The sequence below is a fragment of the Anneissia japonica genome, unplaced genomic scaffold (genome assembly GCF_011630105.1).
Source record: "Anneissia japonica isolate Jap-2015-1 unplaced genomic scaffold, ASM1163010v1 scaffold750_len1593409_cov174, whole genome shotgun sequence".
Taxonomy (NCBI): domain Eukaryota; kingdom Metazoa; phylum Echinodermata; class Crinoidea; order Comatulida; family Comatulidae; genus Anneissia; species Anneissia japonica.
The window spans coordinates 593,065-605,091 of NW_022756705.1; the positions used below are offsets into that span (position 1 = coordinate 593,065).

A 12,027-nucleotide genomic window follows, 5' to 3' on the forward strand; every position below is an offset into this window, starting at 1 on the left:
GAAACAATTTGCTTGTTTCTCCATGTCCTCCACTGGTAATTTTTTGATAGGCCCTATCGCTGTGTTCACGGACATATAGAGATTAACATGATAAAATGCCTTCAAATTAGTCTACTAGGACGTAAGAAAGCGAATAGAGGAATAGAAATTATTTTGAAAAGAAAATACTACAACCATGCCTGTATTAAAAACAACATACATTTGTATTTTGGCTATAGCGCAATCTGATCCTGTATAGTAGTAGGCTTACGAACTTTTCCTACTAGCAGGCCCTAGCATCAATGGCATAGGGGTCTTGAAATGGAAGGGGGCTGATGTGGTAGAAAGGTAAAGTGGGGATCGGTGATTAGGTGAGGGGGGCTAACTCGCAAATTATGTGATTTGAGGCGATTTTTAACTGAACTGAACTTGACTCAACAGTAACACACAGTATGCACAATCTTAATAAATGTTTATAAAAAAAAAAGAAAAAGAATAACGAAAAGAAAAAAAAAATTACTTAATTAGAATCTAACTTTTATTGTGTAAATTACAATCTCGATTGCATTTCTCTTATGGTATAACAATTGCAACTAAAGCTTTGTAATGTGATGTATGTATAATAATCTGGCAGTTTTTTTTATCTAATTTACTTTAATTTATTTGTATTTAATTATATATTTTTATTCCTTTTCATTTTCTTTTTTTCTCGTTTTCTTGTATCGATTTTTTATTCTTTTATTTTAATATCCAAAAACCTTTTTTTAAGGAAAGCATGCTTTAAGGCATTTGTATTTTTCATTCGCCTATTTTGCTTACCCTTTTTCATTTTCAATGAGACATGCTTTAACTTTATTTTTAAAACTTTACTATTTTCTTACTCGTATGTCGATTTGATTTTGAAATAAAATATTGAAATGAAATAACACTACAGGTAAAACAAACATTCACCATCTCAGTTGTCACCTAGGCCTACAGGTAGGCCTAGAGATGCTAGGCCGGACCTACTACTCTATCTTGCCTAGGCCTACGTTTACCTAGCGCCAGGCCTATTTCCAGTCTCAGTAGGCTTAAATTTAATTATTAGTAGGCTAGATAGGCATATTATTTAATTTATGCACGTAATTATTAAATAGCTTTTTTTAGCAATGTAGGTTATTCTTAGAATTCGAGGAGGTGCAAAAATAGATTATTAGAAATCTTCAAGTATCAATTTTAATCAATCCAGAATCAAAGAAATGAAGGACTATTTTGAAAAGGTTAAAAAGTGTGAAATGTTTTTGCTGTTTTTCGTAAAATCCATTTTCATAACTATGACTTCAGATTTCCACTGTACATGAAAAATTTCCATAGCACATAATTTGCCTTAAGTGCAAGATAGAGTTGCTCAAAATTGCAGGTACACCTGTGGAATTTCAAACAAACTGGAGAGGACGACGATTATTGGGTACCTTTTCAGGACGATCAGTTTCAATTTTTGCTAAAACTTAGCCATTTTGCCAGAACATGCCTCAAATGCTCAAAGTAACACTAACAGAAGGAAAAAGGCACAGTACTCCACATTTTACCCAGAGTTTTAGTGTTACAACAAAAAATTATTTATAGCCCCCAGCCCCCTCTGGCGCCACCCCTGGATCTCTCCACCCAGGAATTAGAACGTACAGTGCCTGTAGTGCTAAATTGAATTGCAACATTATGGAATTATAATTCCTCGTGGAGCTGAATATGTTAAATTTATGAGCTAGTTCCATCCTTTGTATTATTATTGCTACTGCATAATACTACTGTATACTAAATACTGATTATGTTTTTATGTTTTTCAATTTTGTATCTTTTTTGTGGTCGTCTTTTGAAGCTTTGTAACTTAAAAATATATTAGCTTTAATTAAAATATACATACAGTAGTTTGAAAGGGGCATATCATAATTTCCTAAAAATTCTAATTACAGACAAAATAATTATTGATTTCTATAATAGTTGTAAGTTCACGACTAGTACACTGTAGTATTGGCAGTGTGCCATTTTATGATGATTCTCATAATAATAGATCTTCCATTTGCATTAATAAATTACTTGTTGTTAAGTATGGAGGAATTGTAGGCCTATATCCAGCATAGAAAATGCAGGTACCGGTATGGGATAAACAGGATAGACCTCATTGTTCAATGATGATATTTCATTCATTTTGTGGTTGTAACACATGCTTGAGTTCAATTTCCAAGGGGTCAATCTGCCATGGCTGACATGAAGACAATGCTGTAGGATTGCATCATCCCCAAGTAAAGTAGTAAAGTAGTACAAAACCAATGAGTTTCAGGGACATTGGATATAAAATTGGGATATTATATTACTTAATCTACCATTAACATTGAATGACTTTTTGATTAGCTTGTTTCCGTAGTCTGCTTGACAACCAATATTTATTTAGCACTCCAAATTCAGTGTGAGTACAGGAAGATTGCCATTGTACTGTATACTTAATGCTACTGGTCTACACTAACATTAACAAAGACCCTCTAGTATGTGTGATACACTGTAATTTGCAAAAGTAATACTTGTATTAATTAGGACTACTTCATGTTGTTACCACTTCCACGACTTCTTAAGGTGATGTGACTACAGTATATAGATTTATTCTATTGATTACAGAAAGACTTATTGTGAGTTTCTTTTACCTAAATTTACTAATTAATTGGTTATTATATTTTTTGTCAGAAAAGTACATCTCCCTGGCTAAGTCAGTCAACACAGTGGCAGGAATACAAGACACTATGCATAATGATGCAGAGACCCTGAGCTTCAATTCCCTCTGAGGAGGGTAGGCCTACTACCCTTCTGGTTAAATATTATATTTGTATTTAGTCCACATAATTATCTGTTGGGAATGCCTTTGCAGCTACAGTGTAACACAAAGAAAATGAAGCTACTGATTATACTGTATTTCATTATAGTACAGTGTTTCTTATTATCATTGATGAATAACTTTAATACAGGTCTCCTTCCAATTAATTTAAAAGCCACTTTTGTGACCGGGGTTTTGTGGTCTTCAGCAGCTTTGGTCTCTAATTAGAATAAAAAAGATAAAAAAAACATTCGTTAAATTGGGACCTTAAGTGGTTTTAATTGGAGGTGGTCTTTAATTGGAGGGGTCTTTAATTAGAGGGAGACATGTACTGTAGTTAATTATAATGTAAAGAATTGATATTAGCATGCTTATGTTTTGGAGTGGAGCTTAGTGGTTAAGATGCTTGCCTTTGAAACATCTAGTGTCCTGGGTTCATTTCCTGTCACAGCAGGAATTTTTCTCATGACAAAAAAAAACTCCACTCCCTAAACTTCAATAAGAGATTTTATTTAGTTTATAAAGCGTCGTTCCATTCTATAAGTGAAAGTGTAATTACTGGTGGATGTGAAGGAAGTAGAATTATAAGAAAACAAATAAATAAATTAATAAAAATACTGATCACTTAAAATTAGACAGTGTCAACATTTTTTGCAGCCGATCTCATACTTGAGCATTCAGCATGTTTACATTTAAACAGCATGAATATGAGTCTTCCAATATTACATGACATTATCCCATGAAATCATCTGTTCTAAAACCGGAGGTTGTTGACACCAGCTAAACCAAAGTATCTTTATGATGTGTTCTTGTTGTACGTGCCATTAAGCCATGCCAGGCTAGGTTTCTTAAATCATCTGCATTGCGCAACTGAGTTGTTTATGACTAATTCCTATTGCACAATATTATAATATGCAGAATTGGGTCGCCAACAAGATCCGTCATACCTACTATAAGTTGCCTGACCTGCCCTCTTCGGATGTTTGAAACATGCTTGCCTGCATGTGAGCTGTATTTTGAAATTGATTTTTTCCTGTGCAGCTGTCAAGCTGACCTGGACACATACTGTAGCCTCAGATTCGAAAACATATATTTTTTTCCCTTTTCTTTGTTAAATTTGTGAGGAGCATATTCTCCTAATCAAGCTCTTAATATTGGTTTATTATTTTTTGGTGTTGTATTTTGTTTATTCCCCTCCCCTTATTACTCCAAATAAAAGTCATTAGGCTTTGTATTGAATTGGTGAATGTAATGTGTGTTTTCTTTATTTTATTGTTAAATTGTGTGTTGCTTGTTGATTTTTTATCCAATTTGTTGCATGTCTCATTATATTTTCTTTATGCTGCAACTTGAGCCAAACAAGAGCCAAATTCAAATTTTGTTGATCATAACCCTTTAATTTAAGTAGTCCTTCAAAGCTTAGTAAGTGCCTTCTAATTATATAGTAAAACTAATTAAAATATTGTTGTATTTGCAAACGGGAAATCCAAAAGGGCATGTATCTTTCTAAGAAATCTTTAAAATGTGCTAATAATATAACAAATATGCATACTCATTTTACTTTATATATATATATATATATATAAGAACACATTTTATAAGAATATTGAGGCTCAAATTGCCAAAAAATTAAGAACAAATTGAGGCTGAGGTAAAATGTCAAATGAGGTTTTTATAAAAAAAAATAAATTAAAACCAACAAAAAAAAAAAAATAGAAAAACCAACATATCTTGTCTGTACCTTATTTGCAGTAGGTGTGACTATGTAATATCCTCTATAATGCAGTAATATACTGCTGTACAATAATAATGTTCCACGTTTGTTGAGTGTGTAAAACATGGTAAAACTAAGAACAAAATAAGAACATTTTGATCCTGGGTAAAATTTTACTGGTTTAAAAAAAATAAATAAATAATTCTATGTTGTACAGTAATCAAACTCTAAATGTTAAGATTATATCAACAGAGCCCTTGTCATGGCCATTCAATTGAGTAGGTGTAGTTTTATTTAGGGATCCAGGATTTGAAAAGAAAGGGGTTTCCATGGTATAATCAAGCTCTAGGTCAGTGGTTCCCAACTTGGGGTCGGCCAAGTCACAATGGTCCACATTGAGTCAGCAAAAAATATGGGGGTCCGCTATATTATTAGAACAACTTTCATGCCTTGACAATAATTAAATACATTTGACAAGCATGATTTCGTTCCCTGTTTTAACTGGCATTATATTTTAATTCCAATTTTTTATTGGTCATCTGATAGAATCTTTCAAATTAGTTTTTATGTATTCTTTATGTATTATGTTCAGTATATACAGTAGGAGAGCCACTTTGATAGTGGCAATTCTCAGGTAATTTACTGTACATCTTGTTTCCATGTTTTCTCTTTTATTGTATTGCTTTTACCTAAACAATGGATATTAAATAAATTTAGAAAATTAGGATGAAGCCCTAAATTTGACAAAATTAATTTGTACCTCAGCCCCAACCATGGTGGGGGCTGTTGTACAGTTTCTGTTTCAAATTCCACGATTTGCCAGTGTTTAATGCTTTATACTTTCATGGCCAATCTTCTTCTATGTTATATGAACAATGAGTAATATTTAGACAGGGGGTCTGTGAAGACTTTTGACATATCCAGAGGGGTCTGCGAATGCAAAAAGGTTAGGAACCATTGCTCTACAGTTGGTAATGTTCAGATCATATCAACACCCTGATCTAGGTTCAATTGAAAATTCAGTTTTAAGAATTCAATTTATTTGTTCGAAAATTAATATATTCTGCTTGACTCGTTCTTACTTAAATATGTACAGTAGGAACAGAACTTTTATACTGTAAGGTCAGAATTCCCTTCTTAAGCTTTTCATACAAAGACCTACTTATATATATGCAATACTGTACTATCATTCAGTACTGATTTCGTCACAGTGATACTAGCCTCTGATTGGCTAGTTCTCTTCAGGATGAAATTAGATGTGTGTGCTGTTTCCATCCATATAATCATGCAGTTGGCATGTATGTATCATTCAGACTCCAGCTGATTGTGTGTAGGTTTCCTGCTTGCTTTATGCAAATTAGCCAAAGCCTTCAGCGAATCAGCTGCTGTTACTAACGAGAAGTTATCCTGCAATATAGTACAGTGAGAATATTTTTTATTTTTTTAATTAAAAGTTTAATATAGGTCTTCCCCAAAGACAATTTTTGGGACTGCATTTTTCCTGGTAATCAGCATATTTGACCTCTATTTAGAAAAATAATTAACATAAAAGATGTGCTTATCCAGGGCCACAGAAAAGTAATCTTTAATTGGAAGTGGTCTTAATAGTAGGTGGTTTTAATTATAGGGAGACCTGTATTTTAAATCATATTTGATAATTGAATGCATTATTACTGTATTCTTAACATTTCATAAAGACAAATTATTAAACATTTTTACTGTATGACACAGGGATCTGTGTATGTGCTGGGCACCTAGACAAGTAGCTTCATGCAAATTAGGAACAGCATTTGAAAAGTAGTGTAGTAAAACATTATTATTATGTTTTAAATCAATAATTAAATTTATAATTATGTACTCTGATAATTATGATACATTATAACTCCGATTGAATTATAATGATTGTAATAATTTTACTTGATTTACTCTAAAAGATTAATTAGTAATTTGTTTTTAACATTTTTACTGTATGACACAGGGATCTGTGTATGTGCTGGGCACCTAGACAAGTAGCTTCATGCAAATTAGGAACAGCATTTGAAAAGTAGTGTAGTAAAACATTATTATTATGTTTTAAATCAATAATTAAATTTATAATTATGTACTGTACTCTGATAATTATGATACATTATAACTCCGATTGAATTATAATGATTGTAATAATTTTACTTGATTTACTCTAAAAGATTAATTAGTAATTTGTTTTTAATTTGAACCTTAGACTTTATTGTTAAGTAGGATAAAATATTTTTAAAGATTTTTAAAAATTTATCATGAATATTAATTATATAATATATTTATTAATTGTACTGAAATTAATTTCAGTTTATAAATAAAAAAAAAGCACCATAGCAGATGATGGCTTCAGAATTAGGCCCAAAAAGAATTTGTTAATCACTCTATCTTGACTGGAAAAGTGATGAGAAAGACATCTTTTTTTATTTTTATTTTTCCACTGTAAAGCCAAATATCACCCTTGGTTTATTTGCTGGTGCATTGATATTTAAAGTAAAATACATAATTGAGATAATACAAACAATATCTATTATTTACTTTTAAAAAATGAAAAAATAGATTTAAAAAAAAATAAAATTTATATTTTATTTATTCTTTAATACTATGGAAGACATGCGGGCAAGTGTGATGAAAATAGTTTTTCTTTTGGTCCTTATTAAACCCAGAATTTTGAGATTGAAGTGCATAAACCATTTTCTTTCATAATGTAATTATAATTGAAAATGAAATAAGATGAAAATGGATAAACCACTAAGCTTTTACAGATAACATAACATCATCAATAATCAGAAGAAATATATTCATACTGGATCCAGTAGAATATTGGATCAATAAATAATTATCACCAATAATATTTTGGGGCTTTTTTTCACAGATAAACCCTTAATGGACAGGATGGAGGCAGTGTATAAGAAATGGAGCCAATCTCAACCAGGAGAGACCAGGATATCAAATGAAACAATCCCAGGGAAGGAAGCATGGCTCAACAAATTTGGAGAGTTAGCACCAAGGAAAAGGAAAAACAAAGGACCATTATACCCAATAGCTCTGGTAATTGCATCAAATTAATATATTCATTTTTTCTGTTATTTATCTGTGCCATCATCCTGATATTATGAGCGATTTACCTTTAATTATGTAGTAGTTTTCTCATGCAGTATCATTTCAGGAGGCGCTTAACACTTATGTGCTCTTGTGTGGCAGTCCATAGGACCCCTGGCCCATAGGGGCCCAAAGGGTATTCGGCAGACACACAAGGCCTGGCTAAGAGGGGATTCGACCCATAGAGACAAGACCCTGAATGCCAAGTGCCAAAATACCACTAGCTACAGTAATCTAAAGCAATTCCCGGTAAACATATTAAAAAGCCTGTTTAACCTTATTGTTTCAATTTCTTATTGAGGGCATTTTTTTCTTGAAAAATTAAGCTATATTCATGTAATAATAAAGCATTGTATTGTATAAAATGTTGAGTGCTAGGACCTATAATCCTACCAACCTACCCATTTTTTTGATTTTGCCAAAACTTGGCCAACAAATTTTTTTTTTTTGGCCTAATCATGAACCATAAATTGATGCTGCAGCACATGTTTCATGTTATTGTATAACAATTTTCTTTTATATAAGCTTGGACGGCTTGGCTTAATCAGTTCGGCCTAGCCTAATTGGGTCTGGTCTACCTTTAGCAAATTCTATATATTCTTCAAATCTATCCAATGTTACATTAAACTAAAGCTAAATCATATTTAAGTTTGATGAAAACAACTTTTATTGATTGAATGTACGTTGTTTTCGTACCAATATTCGGTGGGGATTCCCAAAGATTGGCATGGCCCTGCCTGCCCATCAGCTCAGTGCCACGCACACTGGCTTCCATTTTGGATAGCCTATTTTGTTTTCCTGGCTAAACCCCTGCATTAGACTGTTTAGTCAGTATAAAGACGAAAGCCTAAAGATATTGGTTTAAATGTCAGTCTCACATGTTTCAGTTTAATTCTTCTATACCTGTGTACAGTAATTATCCTGGGCTTGCCATCCTGTTGTTGGTTATATTGCCTACCTCTAAGGATAGTCATTTACCTTTTTGATTGCTGTAAGTGAATTTTAAAAATAGACTGTTTTTGTTGATGTCATGTTTTTATTCTGTTTATAGGATCTTGTTCCAGAGGTTGTTAATTTTAAGACCAAGCCCCCTCCATCCTCTGAAAATTCAAAGGATCAGAGACCATTCAAGGGACGTTGTTGTCCAAGGTGCAGTCCATTAAGTAGAGTAAGTGAAAAAAAAATACACCAAATAGTAAATATTTCATTTGAAATTTTTCTTTGAATTATCCTTAGGAATTGTTTTCTAATAATTGCTAATTAAAATTGAGGATTTAATGTTATAAAATTGAATTAATTATATTTTCCAAATATTTTTTTCTTATAGAAACTTCTGTTTGCAGATAATATTCCACACATGGGTCTGTCCAACGTTCTTCGGTTACCTTTAGAAACCAGGTAAACATTTTTTTTATTAAGGTTATTAGTGCTAGGAAACTCTGGAAATGAGCCAGAGTTATGTTTATATGTTTGCATTTGTCTATGATTTAGTCATTATTATGATAAGCTATTGGACAATAGTGGCAACTATTCAAATACCTGCAGGACTCATTACTGGCATTGCAAAATATTGCTTAGCCATGCATTGTGCAATATGATTAGAGTGGCTGGCTATTTATAAGAAATGTGTAATATTTTTATTCTATTATAATTTATTTGTAATATAATTTGTTTCCCCTTCTCTCACCCCCCCCCCACCACCAATTCATTACCAATCTTTCCTCACCCTATCCCTATCTTCACCAATTTTTTCTCTCACCTTAGAGTTCTCTTGTTCTTCCCCTTCACTTATCTTCTGTCATCCTAACCCTCCACCCATTTTCTCTTACCCAGCCCCTTCACTAGTGGCAGTTTCAAGGGTGGCAAAAGGGGCTTCAACCCCAGAAGCCTTGACCGCCGCAGCCTCAACCCCGGAAACCTCATCCCCGACAGCAGCCAATAAATCTCTAACCATTGTGGAAAATCTCTAACCATTGTGGAATCATTTAAATAAGAGATTAAAATCTTCTCAATTGCCTCTCATGCCAACAGCAAAAATAAATCCTGGATCTGCCACTGGTCTGTTCATCCACACTTTCTAACCCTATACCTTTACCTCTCCCACCCTACCTCTATCCTTCCACCCACTTCACATGTATTCCTTCACACTGTATCTTCACTAGGCTTCTCTCATCATCACCATTCAAAGCCTCTCTTCCTGTGTTTACAGTTTCATGTAAACTAATACTATAAATTTATATAATTTCTACAAAAATATTGAGACATTCAGCTGATAAGAGCAACTATTGATATCCTTATCTAGAAATAAGTCCCTGGATTTTTATTATCCATGTTTTATGTGTTGACACATCAGAGACATGTCTGGGAATCTCAGACATTAAACAACAGAGGGTCGTGTGCTTCATCCAGATAAATCATTGTCCTTGAACCCCTGTATCTGATGATGTATCCTGTTATGGCTAATGTGAGCACATGAACCAATCAATCCTTGGCCATTTGTTCAGCAGTTTATCAATGCTAGATTGTATTCCATCTGGACTTTTCACTCCTATTAAATTGTATTTACTTTGATGCTCTTAACTGTTCCCTCAGTATATGCCTTGCTGATATTTTCAATACATAATGAATTGTCGGGTGATGATTTTAACATTGAATTCCATTAAAAAATTTATGAGAATTAACACACCGTGGCTCTGACTAAACAACTAATAAAAAGGTTTATACAAATTACAAGCAAGCAAAAGTATATAAATGTATTAAATCTTTATTTCCATCATCATCATCATCATTGTTAACATTATTTGTATAGGCCTATCTTTTTTCTTTTTGGGCTTATTCTACTGGTTAATTTCATTGACTATGATTTTTCGTTGAGTATTATCTTCATTCGACTAAAATAAACTTCGTTGACAACAAAAATTAATATAAACCATAGTCTGTTAATCAGAGTTAAGTTATCCACGCGACCAAAACAAACATGGTCAAATGGACAGTTTAGCAACAATATTTGCGTTAATGTAATTTAGATTAAATTTCAGAAAGTGAAAATTATAATATTACAAACATGAAGTCAAAAAATATTTGTAGGCTAACGGATTAAAAAACTGGATGAAAACATTTTTTTACGCAGCGTGTATCTTGGTAACTATGCAGCCATTTTGTTTTGTCGAGCATTTACCATTTTTCTATTCGACTGGTCACCATCGTTACGGAGGATTTTCTCACTGCACAGGTGGACGTTGTTTAACAAACAACCACCAGTCGAATACGGCCTTTGACTGTGGTTATATTTATGGACGTCCTTCTGCATGACAGCAGTTTCCTGCTTTTGCGTCTTCCGGGCAGTGATGCCAAATTAGTAAATAGATAAATAAATAAATAATATGGTTTGGGCTATTTTTAGAGGTACATTGCACCTGTTTGCCCTCTCCATCAGTGGCTACAGTATTTTCAGTAAAAAGTCTAATAAATAGAAATAAATAAATAAATAAATAAAATCTTAAGCATCAGTGATAAAAAGTAGTTGAGTAGCTGTATTAATCAGTAAATATAGTAAATAAGGAATCAGTTTGTAGCACTTTTTTGTCTAAAAATATTTTATTCACAAGCTTCATCAGGTGTACACAATCAGATAATCATCATTAAATATATAAAATCAAGATGTAACTAAACAACAGTTCTCAGCTATTCCAGATAACAGGCAGCATATTGCCAGTGCCCAATAGACGGATTAGTATATTAGACAAATATCTGAAAATACCTGTGTTGCTAAGATTCAACATGAATCCAATAGATTAGATTACATTATCATATTATCTTGAACATGCAATATGGTATGACTATTGTTATCTGATATTCTGTTGGTTATATTTTCAGGTCTGGTGTGGTATCTTACCTTCTCCCAAATCTGAGTTACATTGCACAGAGGAGCGTTAATCACATCTACCCACCCAAGGAAAAGATGATCGACATAGTGGCCAGTAGTAATAGGGTTCAGTCAGCAATAAAAAATAGTGCAATGTCAGACACAGAAGGTAAATGCATAGGCCTATATTTATTTTGCTACAACATGGTACTTCAGTATTGAGCAACTACCTACAGTGGTTTATATATAATTTAGATTCAAGGGGTTGGAGGTGCAAAATGTAAAAAAAAAAAAAGAAAAATGCAGAAAAAAAAACATATTAAAATTTCAGTCTGAGAGCGCCATCTCCGATCATCTAGAGGTGCCATAATAATCATAATTTTTTTTTAGCTTAGCACCAACCATGGTGCGGCTCAGGGGGTGTAGACCCTCCATTTTGAAAGCCCCTCTCTGCAAACTTGGATGCGCCACTGGTATCAAGTGGATGTTACCTGTCTCTTAAACACATCT

General features: G+C 33.0%; 1 protein-coding gene across 1 annotated transcript in view; it reads left to right on the forward strand.

The window, feature by feature from the left end:
• Positions 1 to 12,027, forward strand: part of LOC117124333 (glycerol-3-phosphate acyltransferase 1, mitochondrial-like) — a 22,688-nt gene that overhangs the window by 879 nt on the left and 9,782 nt on the right. The window contains exons 2-5 of the mRNA XM_033270541.1: positions 7,426 to 7,601; positions 8,704 to 8,820; positions 8,980 to 9,050; positions 11,529 to 11,736. Coding sequence (XP_033126432.1) covers positions 7,426 to 7,601; positions 8,704 to 8,820; positions 8,980 to 9,050; positions 11,529 to 11,736 — 572 coding nt within the window. The remainder of the gene's footprint in view (positions 1 to 7,425; positions 7,602 to 8,703; positions 8,821 to 8,979; positions 9,051 to 11,528; positions 11,737 to 12,027) is intronic.